Here is a 24,226-nt window from a genome sequence, read left to right on the forward strand (position 1 = left end):
TCCACAGGAGTTGTGTGTGGAAGGAGGACCTAATGCATAGGATTCCCGCAAGGAGGGCTGAACATTGGTTCAGTGTGGGTCAGCGCAGTGTTTGCAGACCCAGGCCTAGCTGAAGCACGCTGGCTCAGCTAATCAACAACCCCTGCGAACAGCCTCCGAGTCCCTAGTGAAAGGCCTTGAAGACCAGCCTCAGAGAGTTCTCTCCAGCCTCCCTGAATGTTCTCACAGCAGTAATGCTAATTAGTCGCTTTGCCCTGATTGGCTCCCGTGTCGGCTGTGATGTGCCGAGGGTTAGAAAAGGTGGCTTTTGAGCAGGCGTGACACCCCACCTGCCAGTCTGTATTCTCCACCTGGGCAAGCCTCCCTGCTGCACCAACTCAGCGGGGGGAGAGGGCCGACTTGCTACCCGATGGGTAAGATGCTCTGGCGCCAACCAGAGAAGCTTAAGTTAGTCAGCTCTTAGACAGACAGGTTTTAGTTTAGCAACAGTAAGGCTATTTGTTTTGTATCTGTTGCTGATTCCTTTTTAAAAAACAGGCGAAAGAAAACTGCTACATGAGCTTTACATTTGGGATCTGAATCAGGAAGCCTGTGGAGTAATTCCGGACCTGCAAGCAAGGGGCTGAGTGCCCCTTCTGTGGGCCAAAAAAGTCCCTTCCCTCCACTCCTTGCAAGAGTGAACAGGCAGGTAACTGGGGTGTGGGAAGACCTGAGCTGCCACGCTGAAAGTGAACACAAAGCAGATGTTTGTGCCACATATAAAATAATAATAATAATAATAATAATATTCGATTTATATACCGCCCTTCAGGACAACTTAATGCCCACTCAGAGCGGTTTACAAAGTATGCCATTATTATCCCCACAACAAAACACCCCGTGAGGTGGGTGGGGCTGAGAGAGCTCTGAGAGAGCTGTGACTGGCCCAAGGTCACCCAGCTGGCTTCAAGTGGAGGAGTAGGGAATCAAACCCAGCTCTCCAGATTAGAATCCTGCCGCTCTTAACCACTACATCAAACTGGAGTTGGTGCCTCCTCTTTCCAGAGTTAACAGCAGGGACTAACGCTGGGACAGGCAACGTTTTAGGCCCGCGGGCCAAAGCAGACATCTATGAAGATGCTGACGTGCTAAAGGGTGTACAGGTGTCACTTCTTGGCTAGACACACTGGGAGCTCAAGCAGTACTGTGAGAGTGTCAGCGGTTCTGTAGGTGGAGCACCGGCCACGTGTGCTAAGCAGAACAGTCTGGTGGTGCCAGGGACTGCCTGCCCCCGGACTAACGGCACAATCTCTCAAGGGCCTATGAGCAACCTAGCACTAACACCATCACGGCACCCTCCTGCGTGGTGCCAACGCTTTACCTGCATCGGTTTCTCATAAAGCTGAGGCGGTTCATGGAGACTGGATCGACCGTGGCGTTGCCACATCTGTGGAGCGGAAGACAGAAAAGACATTACACCTGAGCTGCTCTAAAATATGACTATGTTTCCTGCGGCCTTCCGTCTGAGGATGGGGGCGTTACTTGAGTTTTACTGCATTCTGTATGTTTTTAAATCTGGAACTGTAAGCCGCCGCCGAGGTGAACAGGCATGCAAACAGGAGTTTTCTAGAGCTCTGTCCCTCCTGGCCTTTATCAGGCCTTTGGGGATTATGCAATTTAAGGTGGCTCTTTAAGGTGCCCACCCACCTAACAGGCATGCCATCACCCAAACCACGGGATGTATTAGATGGGGCTCGGCATACGGATCGCTGCTAAAAGTCGCTGCCTCTTGCACTGATTTTTACGTTTTAATGTAATTAATATATTTTAAATAGATTTCATTGTGTTTTTTATTGCTGTTTCCTGCTCTGAGCCTGCTTGCGGGGAGAGCGGGTGATAAAGGTAATAAACTAACACCAGCTGCTCTTGCACGTTCCCCTCCCTGGGCCGGCTGATCAGCAGGTGGTGGATAAGGCAGGCACTCCTTTTTCTTTCTTCTGCTCTGAACGGTGCTGTTTGATCCCACCTTTATGTTTTTGTGGCTAGCCACTCTGTGGGCCTGATCTATATCTATATCTCCGAGAATCTCACAGGGAGATAAACGCATGCATACACGTAACCAAGTTCCCATGTGGATTTCTGAATAGGAAAGTGACCCGCCAATTCCCTTGAAGAATCCGGCACCTCAGCCAGCACCCAGAAGCAGGATCTCCGCTTCTTACCTCATCCGGCATATGAAGGACCTGCGGGAGCCCATGCACATCCTCATGGACTGCTGCCCTTCTTTCTTGACCGTTCCCGTCTTCAGATCAAGGATACGACCTGAGAACAGAATCTAAAGTGAGGACAACTCCCATTGGGTACGGCCTGAATACCGCCACATGGAGTCGCGCTCCCAGTCCATCAACGTCAGTGTGGTCTACTCTGCCCGGCAGCGGCTCCCCAGGTTCTCGGGCTAAAGTCCTTCACGTCCCTGCCTATCCTGATCCTTTTAATCGGAGATGACACTGGAGCCTTCCGCATGCCAAGCGGATGCTCCACCGCTGAGCCACAGCTCCTCCCTGCACCGTTTTGTATTTCTGCACAACAAAAACCTGTTTGTAGAAATGGGCAAGATGCAGTGTCCACACACTCCTCCAAGATGCCACGTCCACACAGTCCTCCACCAGTGGCTCTTTCGGCCCCAACCTCAGCAAAACAGGCCAGGAATTGCAGCTGGTGGTGAGCAGTGACACCCACGAGGGTCATCACCACAGATGCTTGAAGGCACTATTTTGCATCCGCTGAAGTTTTATTCTGGTGTTGCTCTGATTTATTTATGTCATTTATAGTCCGCCTGTTTAGTGTAGTGGTTAAGAGCAGCAGGACTCCAATCTGGAGAGCCAGGTTTGATTCCCCACTCCTCCACTTGAAGCCAGCTGGGTGACCTTGGGTCAGTCACAGCTCTCTCAGAGCTCTCTCAGCCTCACTCACCTCACAGGGTGATTGTTGTTGTGGGGATAATAATGGCATACTTTGTAAAGTGCTCTGAGTGGGTGTTAAGTTGTCCTGAAGAGCGGTATATAAATCGAATGTTTTGTTTGTTGTTGTTTTTGTTGTTGTTGTTATTATTCTTTCTCACTGAGACTCAAGGCAGATTTCCTAGTGTGAGATTAGTACAGTCAATATGAGGAACATTTCCCTAAACCGTGCCATAGGGTAAATAAATGTAAGTTTACAAAGACATAACATTAGCAGGAATCTGATACCAAATTGAAGAAATGCTGAAACAGAGCATAAGCAACTCTAGGACTGACTTTAGACAACATAGAACTACCCAGGTGGGTCATTCTTAAAGCAAAAGGTAGTACAATGGAACACATACTTAAAGCAACAGACAGTCTGTATGGCAACATATGGTCCCTAACTCATTAGCGAAGCATCTGAGACCCCCTGTCACTGTTGCATAAGGCAAGACAGTGGTGAAGTCTATGGTCCCTAACCCGTTAGTGAGGCATCTCTTTGAGGGAGATTATTTGCTGAACAGCAAAGCACTCATCTTTTAATGCACACAGATGGCTGGAAGCGCATTTCCAATGTCGAGGCCATGGTACGGAGAAGTGGTTAGAGTGCCAAGATCTGAACTCGGGTCTCCCAGAGTCCAGCCAGCCCCCACACCGCCACAAAGCTTACAGCGTAACCCTAAACTATTTATTCTTTCACGAGCGATCTGACCTGACTAGGCTGCTGTGAGGCTAAGACAGAGAAGAGAATCAGCCACATCGCCCTCGGCGACTCAGAAGGGGGGGGGGGGGAGTATTAAAATGTACCATGAAAGCTCTCTTATCCAGAAGGCTCAGATAACCAGCATCACCTCCTCAGCCACCAGACCCCCGAGGCCTTGGGCACATGTGCCCCCCCCTCCCACATCTCCAGCCTGCCGGTCTGATGCCTCCGGCTTCTGCTGGCCTTCCCATGGTCAGGGCTGTCACCTGACACCATCTTCGCGTGTCTCCTTGCCCCTCACACCACCTCAAGCTCTGCCTGCTGCACGGGACATCTCCACGCATCGAGGGGGAGGGGGGTACTGCCGTGGTACTCCCAGTGGGGCGGAATTTGGTCACTGAGGATTCCTCAGAGAGGGAGATCAATAAATTCATCACCTTTGATTACCTGGCAACCCTTCCCATTCTCCATGAGAGTCAGATAATAGAGCTTTTACTATCAGACAAATAAACAGCATCAGGTGTAAGACTTCTGGGTGTTCGGCATTTTGCCAGTCCTGGGGACCATTTCTGAGCTATCAGTGGCAAGTTGCCAGTTTTCAACAAGATACCAGTTCCAGAAATTGGGTGGGGGATCCCTTTTCCAGAAAGGCTTTCAGCTGAGAAACATTCCATGACTGGGCCTGGGCGTGCCAAGGCAGGCAAGACCTCTCCCCTCGCCAGCAGGATTACCTGTTAATGCGTTCTCCGAGGTGGAGAGCTGTTCCCGCAGTTTGTCCACGTCATCGGGGTGCACCTGCTCATAGAGCGTGCTGCCAAACCATTCAGACTGTGGCTGGTTCAGGACAGGCGTCACGGAATCAGAGACGTAGACCACCCTGCCGGTCTCGCAAGACACAATGAACAGGAACCCGTCGGCTGCCTCCAGAATCAAGTGCTTGAGTTCCTGAAGAATGAAGAAACTGGCCGTTAAATGTCACTGTGGCTGTTCCAGGACTTTCAAAGAGCCTTGAAGTTTCTTCCGCAATAGCTGTCACTGAAAAACAGCACCTCCTTCTGTGCGCCCTCTACGAAGCACCTCTAAGTGATACTTTGCCAAAGGAAAGAAAACACATCCAACAGAGAGATGCTTACACACAATTCAGGCCTGCTCACGCAGGGATGTGTACCCCTTAATGTTTCTACACTTAGCTTCCTTGACAACAGACAGCCGAACAGCTTAAAAGTTCCACAGACTGTTGATGTTGGTCAACACAGAATGGTAAATCAGGACCACACAAGTGAGCCAACGTGGTGTAGGGGTTAGGGTATCGGTCTAGAATCTGGGAGACCCCCGTTTGAAATCCTCTCTGCCATGGAAGCGGGCTGGGAGACTTTGGGCCAGCCTCTCTTTCTTAGCCTAACCTACCTCACAGTGTTGTTGTAAGGATAAAAACGGAGATGAGGAGAATAGTGTTGGGTCCCGCTTGGGAAAAAGTCAGGGATAAATATCTACAACAAACAACACATAAACGAGCAAGGTCACCCCGTCCCAGGGTCTCTCCAGAAGCTGCCCTTTGGGATGCCAGGTGGGCAGGAGTCCCAACTCCACACACCCCAGTGCCTGTTGGCCCCCAGCATGTCATCTGCACGATTCAACCGGCATGGATCATGTTTACACATGTTGGAGTCTGTGTACATCGGGCCGTATGCAAATGTGATATCCCAGCCCATGGACGTCGGAGGAGCCCAAGACCAGGAAACTGAAGACGGGAACAGAGCACGCGGATGCGAATCCAACTGCCCCACTGTGTGTTCAGATGACGACAAAGGCCCACTGGGTTTGAGGCACGACCGTTCTATTCGACAAGTATGTCATCACTGGATAATGCAGCTCACAAATGACGAATGGGCTGTGGCTGAATCAGCAATGCCGACACACACGCACACACCCCACCCATCTCGAGTCAAATTGCTTGTTTGCATCGTGCCTGCAACTTGTGTTTTGTTTTTCAACAAATAATTTTAAAAGACCAGGTTTTGTTTTTGTGGAAGGGGTCACCAGATAATAGATCTGAGCATCAAGTGCAGGCTTAAGGGGCACACCCCAAGGGCACAGGTGCTTGGCTGCACGCTTTGTGCCTCCTTTGCTGGGATTTTACATCTCAGGCCATTCCGTTTGGGCAGCGGCTACAGACCTGGTCGGTGAGGAAGGAGGGCTTGTAGGTGCCGTCCGTGGAGGTGTTCCCGGTGCCCCTGAGGGACTTCATGTGTGAGACGGCCATCCGCAGAATGGTGAGCTTGTCTGGCTTGCGAGCTAGAGCGCTGCAGGTGGGGACCATGTCCGAAAGCTCCGTGATATAGGCGGTCATCTTATTCCGCCGCCGGCGCTCAATCTCACTGTGGTTCTCCCTGGGCAAGGGGTGAGAGAGGAGGGGACCAGATTACAAAAGCCAGACAGATCAGCTATACATGCTCAGCTCTGGCTAGCAGGATAAAAAAGGAGGAGGGAAGACAATGCGGAAAGAGTCAAGGGCTTGTGTTAGGATTTCAAACACTCATGCTGGGCATGCCATGGGGAAAGAAAGGAGGAGGATTTCATCCAGAGGGCAGTTTTATTCTTATTTTAGGGACAGAAGACCAGCTGTATGGAGCAGGCCAAAGGTCCAGCATTCTGCTTCCAGCTGCAGCCAGGAGATGACAAGCACAGGGCCCCAGCACCCGGTCTGCAGAGCTACACTGCCCCTGAACATGGAGGTTCCATTCTGCTAAGATGGCCAACAGACCCTGAAAGGTCTGTCACCCTTGAGAACAGCCCTGCGGCTATTTGAGATCACCATCTGGTGATCAGCCGGGGTCTCTGGGAAAGCTCACCAATGAGAACCAATCACCCAACACCGACTGCCTCCTGTATTTGTTACTCGGAGGTATACCCTCACTGAGCTGTCACAGCTAATGCATGTGTCAGTGTGCTTCTGCCACCTAGAACGTTTGTCTTTTTCTAGAATGAGGCGCTGCCTGGTGGGCGTGAGCTGGGACACAGGAGTCGCTGGGCTTTCTGGGCTTAAGGCAGGAGGTGGCTGATGTTAACTCGCAGGAATCCAAAGGATGAAAGGGCAAGACTCCAGCTGTGCATTGCGGGATATGCGCACCCTCCCTGTGCCCTGACGTGGCTTTGCTTCGGGAGCAGAATACCACGAGGCACCAACCAAAGGGCTGCCATTAAAACTGCGACCACGTATCATGTGCTGCTTCTTTCTGTAAGGTGTCCATACATCCTGAAGTCATCGCAGTGGCATTTTAAACGCATGCCATTAAGGAGGGGGAAAGCAAAATGGAAAGGCACCTCCCGGCAGCAGATTCATGACTTCCGGGCATAGCAGAATTGGCTGCCATGAGCGGCGGTAATGCCTTGCCGTGGTTATGAGCCGCAGCTAAACGCAATGGCCAGGTCCACGGGTTGTGTCCTCTCAGTTCCAGAGACGGACAGTGGCCGAGGACTTCGTGCCCTTCTAGTAGGCAGGCATTTGGCTGGCCACCACCGGAAACACAATGCTGGGCGAGAAGAACCCTTGGTCTGATCCCGAAGGCGGTAAGTTACCCAGTGAGGTCATGACACAGGTCAAGCTGTATAGAAAGAGAGTGCACGCTTGATGTGGGGAAACCATTTTCAGCAGCAGCCCGCATCTCTTGAAACATGTATCCCGCCTCTCATGAGCCTAAGAGCGGCAGCATCACTGGCCAGGCAAGCAGAGATTACCAGATCACACACGCACAGCTTTAAATCTCTGTCTACATTATGGGTGTCTGCTAAGGAATTCTGGGAAACAGATCTCTGTGAACAGCGGGGGATCCTTCAGCTAGAATTTTCAGCAGCTTCACAAAATTACAATTCCCAGAGTATTTGGGGGGCAGGGAGAAGGGGGTAAGAGCCCAAACAGGCTAAATCGCTTTCATACAGTTCAGACTGCAGACGTGCCCTTGGAAAGAGGAAATCTCACCCCAACGCTTTCATCACAGGGTGTGGCGCTCCATGCTGTACAAATGGGTCTAACCCTGATTCTGTTACAACCAAACTGTGGAAACCAGGTCCAGGACCCCATTGCCCCCCCCCTTCACCCCAAGACAGAGGTTACTCCGGGTCTCCTACGAGGAAAAGGACGCAAAGAGATGGTGGGACGTGTCAGATGCATGGGGAAGCCACAAAATGGAAGATGAAACTGGATGAACGGCAAAGTGAAGAAGGAAAGGCATCAACGAGTAAGATTCAACATGAAGGCCTACAAAGGACTGGCAGATGGGCGCCGCTGGACCTTGTGCTTCCTTGCCTACTGGAGGGATTCTGCTGAAACTCGCAGGCACTGGACTTCTGCAGGTCTCCCAGCCCTCTGATGGAACTGTGCCCTTCTCTGGGGCAGCAAGTGGCTCATCCATGGGTGAGAGCGTCACGAATACACAAATGGGCAGACTAACGGGAAGCATTTGATTGGGCAGCCATGGGGCCATCCACGGCCAGTACAGTAGGCTCATGCCGGCCTTCCAAATATGGATGAGCATGTAAATCTACTCGGAATACGGAAGGAAGCCCAATGGAAGCTTTGCAGCCTCCAGCCAGGCTTCCTCCCTGCCACAAAACTCCAACACCCACATTCTGGCTGCCGCCCTGCGCTGCTGGAACCCCCAACCCCCCCTGAGAACCTTTGTACCAAATGTGGATTTGGAGAACACTCCCCCCCCCCCCCGTACAACTGCTGCAAAGGGATGCTACAAGCCAAATAATGTTTAATTCTATAAACAACCAACAATAGAAAGAACTCTTTGTTCCCTCTGAAGAGAACTACTTGGGAAGAGGGTCGGTGTTGTTCCCGTCTCACTGGCAGGGCTGGGATCAAAGACACCCTCGGGCTTCAGCAAGAGCCCAGCCTTGGCGCTTCTGGATTCTCCTCATCAGACATCCCTCTTTGACGTAGCCAGAGGGGGATTCCTGACATACCTGCTGGTTGCTAAACCAAGACCACAGCATCACAGCCCAGTCTGGCGCCTTATGACCTCCTCTTACCTAGGACAGGGCGAGAACAGACTTCTTCCGTGGCCCCTGCTGCACCGGGAGGCTTCCCTCTTCATCCCCTCGTCCCCCAACAGATGGAAAACATGGCTTCTCCAACAGCTCTGAAGGACTTCTCTTCTAGCCCTGGCTGCAGCCGGACTCTCTTTCCTTAGCTCCACTGGATGGTCTTCTGCTCTCTCCCAGCAGCTCCTGCATCCACGCCTGCCCTGCCATATCTGGCTGAACATCGTTTGGGTAGCCGCCTTTCCCACCCCTGCCCCAACTATTCAGCCTCGGTTTCCCAATACCGCTTCTGCCCCTCCCCAGCACTGGTCACCCATTGACTTTACAGCCAGGACTTGTAATGCTACATTCACCCAACCTGGTGGCGCAGTGTGCTGAACCTGGGTCCTCGGGGAGCAAAAGGCATGCCCCTTGAGGGTGTGTGTGTGTGTGTGTGTGTTTGTGCGCGCGTGCGTGCGTGCGCACGTCAAGGCTCTCCAGAGAGTCAGATGCCTCTCCTTGGATACTGGAAAGATTTAAGTTGCCAAGGGGGGTGAATTTCATCACCATAACCACCACAGCAGGGTTACTAACACAGATGAATTCCCCCCTTGCTCCCCCAGCAAATTTCTAGTATGCTGGCCCTCAGCTGGAAACCAGTTTTGATAGAAGGTGGCACGTCAAGGAAAGTCAACTTCCCACAACAGCCTGCTGCCAGAGCCCCCTTGCCTTGGAAACTGCTCATCCACACCCAACTCTGGCCTCTGGGACTGAGGGCTCGAGGGTGCTGCTGCTTGGGTGGCCAGATTTACAGCCAGATTTCACAAACCCACTTGCAACAACAGGAACACGGGGTGTAGAATCAGCTCACTGGCCAGGAACAAGGAAGGAGCACCCACAGGCCAAGGAGAGCACCCCCCCTCCATACTTTCCCCCTCTTGCAACTTTTGCCTTGCTTCTCCAAGGCCAATGACCGTGCCATGCATCACGCAAAACCCACCCATGGCCTCTGTCCAGTTTCAAGTCATCGATTGCAGTGGATTAAAAGGAGGGAAGCAGGGAAGAGGGAGCCACTGGCCAAAGGGAGTGGGGTGGGTCACAGACGGGGAAGGGGAGTGAGAGTTCTGCTTTGCCATGCTTAAGAGAGATCTCCGGTCTCCTACCTGGCCAGTCTTTCCTTATCCGCTGAACTCTGTTCATCGTCAGACCTAGAAATAAAATCGGTGAACTAAGCTAAAAATGGGGAGGGAAAATATGGTTGAAAGTAACAGGGAATAAAAAGGAAAATAAAATAAACGGGGGGAAATGTAGTAGGTGATCCAACCAGGAAGTATGATTCTCCACTGCAAAACTCTCTACCGCTAACACTGCTGAACAAATGTGGAGCGGCAGCTGTTAAACAGGAGCAGCAGGCATCGTAAAAAGATGCAGGTTTCTGCCCCAAGTTGCTTACAGCCTGCCTTAGACAGACAGGACAGGGAGAAGAAAGGACACGGGGGCTGGACGAGGAGCAGAGAGGAGGAAGGCAGAAATGATGAGACAACATTTGGGCGCGCATGCAACAAACTGGCAAAGTTGCACTATGGCAGCTGCTGCCTGCCTGGTGCCCACGGTCATCCAAACATATCCCTGGAGCCCATGAAATGCAAAGAGAGCACTTCTGAGCACATGCAGAGTACCTTGCCCCTGGCCCTCTGCACGGATGGGCTAAGAGGTGCCAACGCGGCTGCAGACCAATCAACATCCATTTTAGAAACTAAGCCTCACGCTTCTGAGGAAGAGTTTGCGGGTGGGCAAGAAAGGTGTGTGGTGAGTTAAAGGGAAAAAAGTGAAACAAACTGCGGGTTTTTAAAGACATCAACATTGGGAGGAGAGAGAAAAGGATCCACTATCCAATGATAAATTCTTGAGGCCCTCCTCTAGGATTGGCAAGCAAAAACACTGTGAAAATTTACATCAAACCAAGATACAGACAGGGCTACATCAATCCAGCAATTAAAATGTTAAAATTCTGTGTCAAGGAAGTGTAAATTCTGCAATGCGGCTAAAATATGCTAATCAACCAAACTGGCTTCTTTTCCTGTTTTGCAAAATTTATTTTGCCCCACTGTAGGTAATTTACTGTATTTTGCTAGTCAGCAGGAAGAAGGGAGACAGGAGATATTTGGGGGGCACTGAAGCCCGAGCCTGGGAATTCGACCCAATTGCCCTCTTTGGCTTCTGATCTTTTAGCAAGCCCACACGCATCCAAGCTTATTCAGGCAAGCAAAAAACCTAGAAAGTTGCTGAATTTTGCTCCAATTGAGACAAAGATTCTGAAGACACTGAATTTTGCACCCGAAACTATATCCTGTCATTTCCCTGCACACCGGTGGAATTATGATTTGCATACCGCCTTGAATACATAACAGTAGTGAGGCTTAGAAGGACAAATGCCAGACTCTCAAATCTGCATGCGCAGAACAAAGATTATGCCTCTTTCAGTTCCTTTTGGCGATCTCTGTCGACAGGAAGAATCTGCAAATCCAGTTTTAAGACAATAATTTTTAAAATTAGAAGGGCGGCCCATTGCCAGGGGAATACAGCAAATGCCACTGGACTCCTGCTTTGTTTTGACTCTTGACCCCCCCCATACGAAAATTGCCCTGTGGGACAGGGAGGGTTTCCACAATCCTCGCTGCGCACACCAAGCCATATCCACAAACGGGCAGGCCTTGGTGTGCATGAATGACAGCAGGAGAATTGTAAGTGGGGAGGCACAGCAGGGAAAGTTCATTTACACCTTGCTCAGTCGTCTGTTTAATACCACACAGACCCTTGTGTGGTATTCCGGTCTGAGAAGTGCCAGAGGTAAGAAGCTGACATTTCCAAGCCAGTTACAGACAAAGAATGTTTGCCTGTTGGTGGGAATGAAGCGCCTTGACCTGGAAAGCCCAGGCAAGCCCGATCTCATCAGATCTCAGAAGCTAAGCAGGGTGGGCCTTGGTTAGTAATTGGATGGGAAACCTTCAAAGACGACCAGTGTTGCTATGCAGAGGCAGGCAATGGCAAACCACCCCTATTCGTCTCGTCATGAAAATCCCAGCAGGGGTCGCTGTAAGTCAGCTATGACTTAAAGGCTCTCTCCACCGCCAGGAGAGAAACACAGAACCACTGGGTTGCCACTCCACCTTACAGTATATACCTGGCACTGACGGTGGTGGGGAGAATGGGCAGGCCTTGCCAAAAAACAGGTCAGCTTCTAAGCCCGCCTCCACCTTTAACCCCTGAGGAACCTTCTGTTCTGTTTCAGCATTTCTTCAACTCTGTATTGGATTCTTGTTACTTCTAAATCTCTGCAAATTTTACCTTTATATTCCCTATTATATTGTTTATTGAAATGTCCTTGAAGCCAATTGTGCTGACATTGGGTAATTCACCTTGAGCCTCAGTAAGAAAGGCGGACTATAAATAACATATATAAAATACATTTTTTAAAAGCACCTCAGCCTTACCACAGGAAGAACCGCAGCTACAAATTACCACACTACTGAAAGGCCAGACTGGGGAGAGGAACTCCGTATCGCATCTTAGCAAGGGAGAAGTCACGGGTCTCAGACATGGAGAAATTCACTCCAATTCTGTGTAATCTGGCCTCGTAATCCAGCTGCTACTCTGGGCATGAGCAAAGAGAGACTGGAGGTGTGCTCACCTGCACCAGCCCCCGTGCTTCCAAAATCCAGCCAAACCAAAGGTGGTTCTAGAGATCCCTGATCCATGGGTTGCAGACTGCCACTCCAGACACCCCCTCAAGAATCTACCTTGGCAAGAAACGTCTTTGTGGCAACCGGCAGCAAGGTGGCCACAAACGGCCACTTCAGAAGTGATTTTAAAAACAACAACATATACCTAAAAAGGTAATGAGAGAACGTGAAGAATGCGTGCATCATGCAGGCAAGCACATCTTGGACAAAACAGGGGCTGTCCTAACACTGTCGTGCCACCTGCAAACTTGCCTCTGGGGAGGGAAGAAGTTCGTCCAAAGTGCCAGCTCTCAACATGGCTGCCTCAGTCATTCATGGTCACCTGGCTACCTCTCTACAGTTTCCTGGCGGCTTCTAGGCCAGACCGGGAGGGGCATGCGCTGCTGTCACTTGGCTCCTCTACCCCATTCCAAACACAGCCAACTACACTGAAATGAGACCACAGGGCCACGGGTAATTTTTAAACCCAGGCTGCACTACGAAAATAGCAATGGGGTCAGAAAGAACAGCTCCTCCCACCAACAGCTGTGGCACAGCGGTTAAGTGGCTGAGCTTCGAATCAGTGCTCTGCTGGTTCGACTCCCACTACTGCCTGGAGCTCTGCAGGTGGCCTTAGGTAAACCACTTCTCTCAGCCCAGCTCCCCAGCTGTATTGTTGGGCTAATAATAACACTGACTTTGTTCACCGCTCAGAGTGGGCACTAATCTGTCTATAAGAGAGGTATGTAAGAACAGTTATTATAGAGAACTGCTGTGACATCTGATGAAGAGAACTGTGATTCTCGAAAGCTTATGCCACAGTAAAGTTGGTTAGTCTTAGAGGTGCTACTGGACTCTTTTCTATTTTGCTACTACAGACTAACACGGCTGACTCCTCTGGATCTGCTGTAGCATAGTGATTAAGTAGTCAGGCTGGGAGTCAGCACTCTGCTGGTTCAACTCCCACTCCTGCCATGAGTTCAGCAGGCAGCCTTGCATCAGCCACTCTTCTCAGCCCAGCTCCCCAGCTGTATTGTGGGGATAACAACAACAGTGACTTTGTTCACCTTTCTGAGTGTGCAGCCAATCTGTCCAGAAGGGCTGTATATAAGCACACTGTTATTCTTATAGTTACTTGTAAGTGCCAGGCATGCCAATGTACACGCAAAAAACGCTCCCACCCCCTCTGCCAAAGCATCAACAGCAACAGAAGCTGCGGCAAAGGCCTCTCCCTTTTATGCCCCTCAGACACAAGCAGCTGACCCCCCCCCCCGAGGCCTCCATGGGCAAGACCAGCCGAGAGGCACATGAGGAGGGCTCTAGCAAGGCCCGTGAAGCAGTTCCCGCTGGGGAGGGGAAGGCTGCCTCAGTCATTCATGGTCACCTGGCTCTCACTACTGCAAGAAGCTGCATCAATGGCGTGTACGCTCAAAGAGGTTCCCCGCAGTTTTATTAGGCGAGATGGTGATATTTTGAAGCACTTGCTACGCATGAATCAGAGAGGGCACAGCTGCCTTGTTCTTTTTGATCCTAATAGCTCCCAAGGAAGACTCTTCATCTTGCCTGCTCTCTATGGGGAACATGGACTCATTAGATAGAAATCTTCTTTAAAACGTAATACTCTCAAAGCCCACTGAACAACAGAACCTGGGAAGCACCATTAATATAGGCGGCAACAAACAAGTGCCATGGGCAACCGCTCCTTTACTAGTCATTTTGCACCATGAGGAACAATGTCTTGGCCCCTAGGGTTGCCAACTCCAGGTTGGGAAATTCCTGGAGATTGGGGGAGGTGGAGCCTGGGGAGGGGAAGGACCTCAGCAGTACATAATGCCACAGAGTTCACCTTCCAAAACAGCCATTTTCTCCAGGGGAATCGATCTCTATAGACTGGAGATAACTTGTAATTCCAGGCGATCTCCAGCCATTACCTGTCCCTCTTCAACAACCACACACCCCAGGAGGGCTGCAAAAAGCTAGAGAGAAATTGGGAGAGGGTGGGTGGGTGGAACAGAATTGTGATCTAGAAAGCTCCATCCCTGCCCAAGCTTCATCTAAAGCAACCCTAAAAGCAGCCTTCGGGTACATCCGACTTACACTTATTCTGACATTTAATGACTGGAATAGCCTCCGTTCAAACCGGCGTCGGCTGTCTTAGAGGAGGCACTGAGCATTCCAAAGGCAGCCAGCCCACAGCTCCCAAAGCCCCTCCCCCAGGACAAAAGCCTTGAACGAAACAGAAAACGAAACAGAAAAGAGGATGCGAGTGTACATTCCACTGAGGAAAAAGCTCCACAGCAGCAAGCTGACCTGTGTAAACTCTAGTGACTTTTCTTCTGGAGGGACACAGCAGATAATATATTGGATTATTCTCTTGGAAACTCACTTTGAAAGTTTTTACAACTAAAAAGCAATCCACATTTATAATTCCAAAAGAGTCGCCACCGTAATCTGTTACAGCAAACATAGGTTGTATGGCATCTTAAAGACTAACCAGTTTTTTTCTCACATGCGCTTTAATGGACTAGTTTGTTACGCAAGAATAAAGCCACGTTCGTCTTTAAGATGTTACTTGAAAACATCCATATCCTACCCTTTCTGCCACCAAGCCTTCCAAACAACTTATGTACAGCAGACGTGGGAATGATGCAAAACAAACTTAACTGTGGAAAATATCAAAGCAAAAGGAGAAAAACTAACCTTCAGACAGCAAAAACAATCAGAAAATGATTGGGAATTTAAGCCTGTTTTATCTTGGTACCTAAAAAATAAGAGCTGAGGAAAGATTTTTATTTATACACCCCTTTTAAAAAAAAACTCCACAGCCTTCAAGACAGATTATCATGCTTCCAAAAATGCTACCTCCACATCACTGCTGAGTGAATACTTTCGCTACGGTCCTGAGATACAAGCAGGGTGATGCCATGTGGTACTCTGCCACAGATGTTGGCACGGCAGTTGCTTACAGCTCCGTATCTGGGCACCACCACCCAAAAGGTACCTGTTTAATCTCCAAAGGTGGAAACACCCCAAACTGATCTTCAAACAGTGATCTTAAGTCATAGGCAAGTTCATAAAGGAACAGAAAATCCTATTACAAAATACATATATATATATTCTAAAGCTCTTGCGTTATTGAAATTAACCTTGTTTCAGAAAAAGCCAGAGAGACCGCGAATCAGAGTCAACGCTTTGCTATTGCAAGTGCAGTGAAAATGATTTTCTATGGATGGAGGAGGGAGAGAGAGAGAGATGGGTCAAACTGGATGCTAAAATTAGAATGGGCATGAAAAAGCACCATTATACGTGACATCACAGTGTAGGGCCTTCAAGTTTTTACAAGCGGAACCATGGAGATTCTTACCTGGCAAATCTCTCTTTATCGTTTGGAAGCTGGTCATCATCGCATCTAGGAAAGGTGTGGGGGGGGGGGAGAAAAAAACGAAATTTGGCTGCTTTTTCTTTGATCAAGAAAAAATTAGCCTGCAGAAGAGAGAGGATGAAAGCACAGCAGCATGGCAAACTCAAAGTAAACGCAACCCAAAATGTCTTGCAATAAAGAAGACCCATTCTCCCCAGAATCTGTGACAAAGAAGTAGAATCATTTTGCCACTCGGTGCCTGCAATTTATTCTCACCACTCTTATTTTTCTGCTGTCCTTCCTTCACAGGGTTGAGGGCAGCATACAGGAGGCTGGATCTCCTTCTCCCATGCCATTAGCGGAAGACAGCCTCAGGATGCCAGCTCTCTCAAAGTGGCCAAAAGGAAGGAGGCCGCAAACAGAGCTACAGTTCCTCTGTGCCACGCAGACAGACAGACATGCTCCTCTGTGGTGATCACAGATTACTACCCATCGGATCACTAGTCTGGCAGGGATAATGGAAGAAAACTGAAACTTTTGGGACGCGTACGCGGATGTGTTTCCTTGAATCCAGCAAGCTTCAAATCCAATGACAGTTTTTACCTCAAGAGTTGCCATTTGACACAATCTTCTTTGTGGTGACTTCCAGTGGTGCCCAAGCACTGTGTTCTGCCCTCTGTTGCTGCCCATTTCCCTCCATTCTACGCATACTTGCCCTGTGCAATCTCGGCCCAACAGAGATAACGCGTTGGGCTCCTGACTTCACAACTCTGTTTTGCGCAGACATCACAAAATTTGCACATTACAATTAAACTGAGGGCTCTGTCCTGGATAGTCCAGGCAAGCCCGATCTCATCCGTTCTTGGAAACTAAGCTGGCTCAGCCTTAGTGACTGAACGGGAGGTGTCCAAGGAAGACCAGGGTTTCTACGCAGAGACAGGCACCTTTGCTAGTCTCTTGCCTTGAAAACCCAGCAGGGATTGCTGTAAATTGGCTATTACTTGACGGCACTCTCTACTACTTTAGACTGAGGACAACATTTCCTGTATTGGTAACACTGGAAATCGTAATCATTTCGGGATCACTAAGAATCAGTTTTCTTCACCTCTTTCTCAGGGAATCCCTGAAACATCACCAAAGGTGGGGAGAGAAGGGCTGGATTTTGAACAACACATCCACAAAAAACTGTTTCCGTTCCAGAACTCTCATCTGCACTCCGCCCACCTCCTTGACAAGGAAGCTCCCGCCTTACCTGAGAAATTTACTGTTTCCTTCACCATCATCATCAAAATCAAGCCTGGAAAAACAAACAGAGGGAGAAAGGGAGAAAGCAACAACTGTTATCCCAGCAATGCCTGCGCCTCATGAAAATCCAGGACATTAAAACCTAGAGATTTCATGGGCGCACGACTGCCGCCTGCCACAGCCTGGTAAACCTATGACGCTTCTGCGGCACCCTCCTTCCAAGTTTTTAAAGGGTATCTTACTCATGCCGCCTCTTTGCTCTTGGGATGATGCCTCCTCCGGACTGCGAGCCAGGTCCAGATGTTCCAGAAGCCACTCCTGTGCCCAAGGAGGGAACATCCGCCGCCATTTCTGGGCAGAGACAAAAAAGACAGAGGAAAGAATGATGCCTCTTTATGGTGCGGCATCTGCTTCAAATTGTTCCTCCGACCGGTGAGCCTGCCATTCTGCAGTCAAGCAACCAGAGCATCAGCAGACTCAAGGGCCGGCTAAATAAAGCCATGCCAGGAACTAGAATCGGCAGACTCTCTGGCACGTCCCTGCAAAGAGAACACAGCACTTTGGAAGCCAAGAACCAGATTGGTTTGGCAGACTCGGAAGCGCATGAAAAAGCACACGTGGTTTTTAAAAGGATGGAAGGAAAAGGTGGCCGAGGCAGAGGCCAACCGGCTCGCTGCTTCCACCCACAGCTCCGATCCTGCCAGCTGCTTAGGCAGGCCAATGATGCTCTCGTCACTAGAACTATTAAAGAACTGTATTTGGTTGATTAAAAAAATATATTTTTAGACTGCATTCAATGTATCATGTAGAAAGCCAACTTGGGTAGCAGCCCAGGCTGATTTTTTTTTTTTAAAAAAAAAACCTATAAAGAATATTCTAAGCAATTAGTAACAAATGTGTAGACTGGGGAGGGGGGACCTTTTTATGGGCACTTCCAGAATTTTGAGAAAGGGGAGTGGGCACTACCACAAAAAGGCTGTTGGGAGAGGGGTGTGTGTGTGACAATCACGAAGTGTTTGAAGGTTGCAAGTCAAAAGTGAAACTGGTGCTCCCTACAGCCCCAAAGGAGATGCCCCCTGGATTCTTCTTTCTCCAACAAGAGAGACAAAAGCCAAAACTGGCTCCTTGCTTAGGGTGAGAGATGCTGTGAGGAAGAAGCAAATGAGCCAGTTTGGTGTAGTGGTTAAGAGCGGCAGGACTCTAATCTGGAGAACCGGGTTTGATTCCCCACTCGTTCGCATGAAGCCAGCTGGGTCACCTTGGGTCAGTCACAACTCTTTCAGAGCTCTCTCAGCCCCACCCACCTCACAGGGAGATTGCCATGAGGATAATAACAACACACTTTGTAAACCACTCTGAGGGGGTGTTAAGTTGCCCTGAAGTAAGCACCAGGAGACACCTTGTTCGGCACTGTGACGCCCAGAGGCACCATCTTGGGGATCAAAGGTTTAGATCATGATCCAATGGAGTTAAAAACCGCTGTACTTTAGATAAATCACTTTACAGGCACCCTAACATCCAACTTACAGATATCTTAAAACTACTTTGGAAATGGCTAATTGTACCATCCTGACGGCTTCCTATCTGCCTTTCAGCAGGTCCCATTTAAATGTACTTTCATATTAACCAAACGTTAATGCAAGTCCTTTTCTGAACTACTCAAAATGCAACTTAACTTACAGCTTACCCAATAACACCTACTGCCCTTTGCCAGGAGGAAAGGCCAATTTGCAACAGTCCCCTAATCCTTCCCTAGAAAAGTAACATACCAAAATGGATTCCAAGCAGCAGAACCTTTACCCGCCCACACCCCGGTAACCAGAATTGGCTCCTGCTAATGAATTAACTAAGCTAGTCGCTGATTAAACCTTTCAGCCACTCCAACACCTGGGAGGCCTTTGGCTTGGCTCATAGCTTAACTTTCGTGCCTGTATAACTACATCATTGTTTATTCTACTGACCAAACAAATGAAAAACTGGGAACCTACACACCACCACCACCAAAAGGCAATTAAAAACAGCCAGGGGATTACGACGTCAGGAACAAATGAGGTACAGCAGCATCTGAAGCAGCAGCATCAGATCCTACCACTTATCTCAATACCCCAAAGCTCTTCAGAAAGAAGCATCGCCTGTGGAAGATCAACAGGATAGGGGGCTTTCTGAAGATCCCCAAGCAGGGAAGAGCCATAGTAGATCTTGCGAAGTGGTCTGGATCTGCTGAGTGCACATCTCAGGCAACAAACACTGCCCAGAAGGACTGAATGCCAAGGGAGAGGCAGTCCTTCCAGTATGAGGGTTTTGTAATTGAGACCCAATTCCGTGAACTAATGATAGGACGTTTTGGAGGTCTTTCATTCATAGGGCCACCATAGGTCGGAGGTGACTTGACGGCACATAACACACACACTTTGATTTGAGCGCTGAAACAAACTGGCAATAGGGCTGATGTCCTACCTCCAGTTTTGTATAGCTTCAGTGCTGTATCTCGCATGCAAACAGCAGCACTGTGTACTAGCTGCAGTTTCCAAACAACCTTCAAGGGCAGCCCCAGGTAGATCACATTACAGTAGTCTGACCTAGAGGTTTTAGAAGCATGAATCAAGATAGCAGGATCAGCTGAGCCCAGAAAGCAGGACAGTCTTTTAACAAAATGCAGAGGGCCAAGCACTTGTAGCAACCACACACACCTGAGGACAGACAGGTCAAAGAGCATTCCCAGGCTTCAAACTTGGCCTGACAGTTTCTCCCCCTCTAAAGTGGGCAGATTAACTCCTTTTTCTGATGTAATGGGAGCACTCAAGGAAGCTTATATTGTGCAATGAAGATTCAAGTAATGACAAAAAAGCAGTGCAAAACCAACAGCACCGAGAGCTGCAGCGGGGGTGGGGGCAGGGGAGAAAGAAGACTCACACACAGACTTAAGCACCAAAGGCTCAGATAAGCAGAAAAGCCTGTGCCTGGTTTCAAAATAATAAACCAAGAGGGCTTCAAGAAGCTGAGAAGAAGCAGATAATATATTAAATGTGGGAAACCTGAGAGGGATTGTAGCTCAGCAGCAGAGTATTAATATGAGATATAGGAAATCCCTATCAATATCGGCATCTCCAGTAAGAAGGACCAGGCAGCAGGTGATGTGAAAGACCACTGCCAGAGACCCTGGAGAGCCACTGCCAGTCTGAGTAGACAAGACTGACCTTGCTGGACCAATGGTTTCAGATGGGTAGTCATGCTGGTCTGTAGGTCTGTAATAGAAGAGCAAGTCTCGGGCCCAGTAACACCTTAAAGACAAACTGGATTTCCAGGGTAGGAGCTTTCGAGAGTCAGAGCTCCCTTCGTCAAATATCTGAAGATATCCGTTCTGACTCTTGAAAGCTCCTACCCTGGAAATCTAGTTTGGTATAGTTATTAAGAGAGGTAAGACTCTAATCTGGAGAGCAAGGTGTTGCACCTATATAGATAAAAGCACATGACAATAATCAATACTGAGCAATACTAGGCCATGTACTTGTATTCTAGATGAACTTTCAAACTTTGCATGAACCGTCTGTGTTTTTTCTAAGTGTTCGGTAATTCTAACAGGTGTGCTTTAATCTTTTGAGAGTTAATTAAAATAGTGGACTCTATCGATATTAATGTTCCTCTATCAGAGATTCAACCAATAGTGATCTCTCAACTCTTTCTGACATTTCTCAGAGATTTATAGTTTTGTTTTGCAAGTTTGAGTATAACGTCATTTTTTACTAATTGGAAGGTTATACAATAGAAACTATGAATATTCAATGAAGCATCAGACCAATTATTGTTTGTTTGTGTTATCACATGAAAAGCTCTTAGATATTTGTATATGATGACTTATAAAAATGCAAATTCAGATAGAATGGCAGAGCTCTGATAGAAGAAATCTCTTGAGAGAATTTAGGTGAGAATTTATCTTTTACCTATGCATTTCATAGAAACTTTGATTATGTTAAACTTAGAATTTATTAGGAAATGTTAGCAAACTTATTTCTTATTGCCTTTCTGTGTTCTGTTTTTATAGGATTTATATTAATAATCGTTTATATTTTAATTGCTTGATTCATTAAAAAACTAGGGTGTATTTTCAGTAAAGTGAAATAAACTCTAGACAGGTGTCTGTGTGTTCGATAAGGAGTTGCAAAGTAATAGTGAACCCTATATAAAATAAATGTATTGATAAACAGGTGGTTCAAAGAACTTAGCTGTTTGGCAGGTCTGAAAACTAATTGCTGAAAGCTTTCTAAGAGAAAAAACACATCTTTCTTTTGGTTAAGTGGAAGCTTAGTTTCAGACACGGGCAAAAGCTCGTTACAAAGGTTTGATTCCCCACTCCTCTGCTTGAAGCCAGCTGGGTGTTTGCTGTTTATTGGCTTCTGTTGGTGCATCAGAGTTGGAAGAACACTTTGATCCAGGTGAGAAAGACAAAGAATGACCAATGGGGGAGGTAGTAGGGTTGTCAGCTCTGGATTAGGAAATTCCAGGAGGTTTGGAGGTAGAGCCTGAGGAGGAATCTTAGTCGGGTATAGTGCTATAGAGTCCACCCTCCAAATAGGGATCCCATTCCCACAGTGGGGGAGCCCCCGCTTTCACCCTCTGCCTCCCACCACCTTTCACCTGACAAACGAGGGGGGAGGAGGCACGGGAACGGGCCTCCTGGGCACTCTCCCAGGGTGGCACAACAACGTCACTCCAGGAAGTGATTTCATCACACTGCCCTGAGAGTTGTTGTGTGCTTTGCAGTGGGCCGATTTTGGCCCCAAACGGGCCCGGCCTCGTTGAGGTCAAAATTACGCTGCTGCAATGCACACATGTGCCCCCGCACCTGCGTGATGATGTCACTTCCCGGAAACGACATCATCACAGGGGCACGCATGTGCAAAGCATGCACATGGGAACGATCATGAGACAGCCAAGAAGGCAAGTGCCAGGTTCCTGCCTCCCGCTGGGAAGGTAAGGGAACCTGCTAACCCTATCTCCAAAAGCAGCCAGCAGCCAGCAGATTAGAGGAACTAATCTCTGTTATTTGGAGATCAATTGTAAATCCTGGAGATCTCCAGCCTGCAACTGGAGACTGGCAAACGTAGCCAGTTTAGTGTAGTGGTTAAGAGCAGCAGGACTCTAATTTGGAGAACCGGGTTCGATTCCTCACTCCTCCACTTGAAGCCAGCAGGGTGACCTTAGGTCAGTCACAGTTCTCTCAGCCCCACCCACCTCACAGGGCGATTGTTGTGAAGATAATAATAACAATCTTTGAAAACCACTCTGACTGTGGCATTAAGTTGTCCTGAAGGGCAGTATATCAATTGAATGTTATTATTATTAGTTGGTCCTTAAGGTGCTTCTGGGCCCAAATCTTGATGGGCCAATGGCTTGATTTGGTATAAGGCAGCTACATGTGTCCAGGTGTTATCTTCCATATGGGCAAAACCCCATAAACACAGTGTCCCCCCCCCCCCTAGGAACAGCAGCAAGGCTATGGCTCTGTCAATGCAGAATTAAGGGCTATTTTTATTTAGAATATTTCTATGCTGCCTCCTCAGAGTCCTGCCCCAGGCAGTTTACAACTAAAAACCACAGTATAAAAAGCAATACCTTAACATAACACTAGACATAAGCAGCATAAACACTTCATAAAACAGAAGCAGACCACTAAAAAGCTATTAAGATATATTATCCTGCTACCACATCAGCAGGACCGATCCCCTCGCCACACCCCCCGAACCTGCACCACCGGCTGATTTTCAAATAAAGGGGCAGTGACAGGAAAGGTGCTTGCTGTAAGATTTCTGCCAGTCATGCGGTTTTGGGAGCCAGAGGAGTCCTGCGGGGGGGGGGGGGGAGGAAGACAGAGAGGAAGAAAAGGAGGAATGAAGCCACCTGGAAGCAGGGAAGGGAAGCTGCATGTCACATTCACCAACCCAATCAGCCACAACAAGCTTTTTGCGGTCACTAGGGGTGTGCACCGCCAAAAAATTTGGGTTTCCCACTTCGGGTTTACCCGAAGTGGGGAAAAAATCTGGAATCACCAGATTTTGGTATTTGGTATACTGGATTCTGGTATTCAGCTCGCTTCAGTATGCTCTATAAAGATCTGGAGCATACTGAAGTTAGGGGGAGCAACCTCCCTGCCCCACTCCCAGGGCACCCCCCCCACCCCCCTAACCTGGCAGGCAGGGGCAGGGGAGGCTGATGATCAGGTAGGTGGCATGAAGTGCGGAGCTGCCTCCTGTGGGGCCCGCGCTGCCTCCTCTGCCGCCGCAGTGGCCCCGCAGGGCAGCAGGGAGGGCCGAAGCCGGCTCCTGCGGGGCCTGTGACCCCTCCTCCACCACTGCGCAGCCCCGCAGGGTGGTGGGGAAGGCTGGAGCTGGCTTCTCCGGCCCTTCCTGCCCCTCAAATGGCCGCCTCAAATCTTTACAAATCGGGTCCGATTCGGGTATTTTATCCGAATTGGAAACCCGAAGCGCACACCCCTAGCGGTCACTTTTCCAGTCCATGAACTTTTCCAAAAGCCATGAACTAGCGAAAGACTTCTGTGAATCTTGGACTCTTGCCTTTTGAGTCTCTGCACGATTTACTGGTCTTGCATACTTTCAAGCAGCCTCTGACGGAGACCAGGAATTCTGCCCAGTCTCTGGTTCAGGTTCAAGCACATCAGCCAATCGCTTCCAGCTCAGAGATGCACAAGGAAAAAAAACCTTGCCTGACTCTGGGTTGGTTCTCTGGGTTCACCAATCATGAAAAGGTGGTAATTCATGCAGAGAATACGCGGGAGGGTTCTTTTGAGGACTGGCAAGTCTGTGGGTGCCTCCACTATCAGAAATTCTGGAAACAAATTTTGATGGCAAAATCTAGCCAGCATTTCATCAGCCATAACAACGACCAGGCTAATGCATCTCAAAATTAAGATGGTACTTCAGCAGAAAAATTACACAGCCAACAGAACAAAACTGGAAAAGTAGAACATGTTTTGCAATTTGCTCCAAACCTCTGTGCTAAACTGACCTGCACAGATGGAAGAACTTTGCTGTAATAAAAGCATAATACAGGAAAGACATGTTTTATACTGAGGCGCTCATGGAAAAATACCCACAAAGATAATTTAAAATCCTGCCGCAGGCCTTTCAGAAGTCCATCCCTACTGCAACAGGCCTGATCTAATTAATAC

General features: G+C 48.8%; 1 protein-coding gene across 2 annotated transcripts in view; it reads right to left on the minus strand.

Moving 5' to 3' along the window:
• ARNT (aryl hydrocarbon receptor nuclear translocator) overlaps positions 1–24,226 on the minus strand; it is a 52,646-nt gene that overhangs the window by 19,108 nt on the left and 9,312 nt on the right. Inside the window, exons 2-9 of one of the 2 annotated variants that reach the window (XM_054998064.1) lie at positions 17,283–17,391; positions 17,048–17,092; positions 15,799–15,843; positions 9,876–9,920; positions 5,861–6,074; positions 4,416–4,629; positions 2,202–2,301; positions 1,361–1,426 (exon numbers count right to left, since the gene is read on the minus strand). In XM_054998064.1, coding sequence (XP_054854039.1) covers positions 1,361–1,426; positions 2,202–2,301; positions 4,416–4,629; positions 5,861–6,074; positions 9,876–9,920; positions 15,799–15,843; positions 17,048–17,092; positions 17,283–17,391 — 838 coding nt within the window. The remainder of the gene's footprint in view (positions 1–1,360; positions 1,427–2,201; positions 2,302–4,415; positions 4,630–5,860; positions 6,075–9,875; positions 9,921–15,798; positions 15,844–17,047; positions 17,093–17,282; positions 17,392–24,226) is intronic. The other variant, XM_054998071.1, reaches the window with a different exon arrangement.

This window comes from Eublepharis macularius, chromosome 1 (assembly GCF_028583425.1).
Source record: "Eublepharis macularius isolate TG4126 chromosome 1, MPM_Emac_v1.0, whole genome shotgun sequence".
In the NCBI taxonomy this organism is placed as follows: Eukaryota; Metazoa; Chordata; class Lepidosauria; order Squamata; family Eublepharidae; genus Eublepharis; species Eublepharis macularius.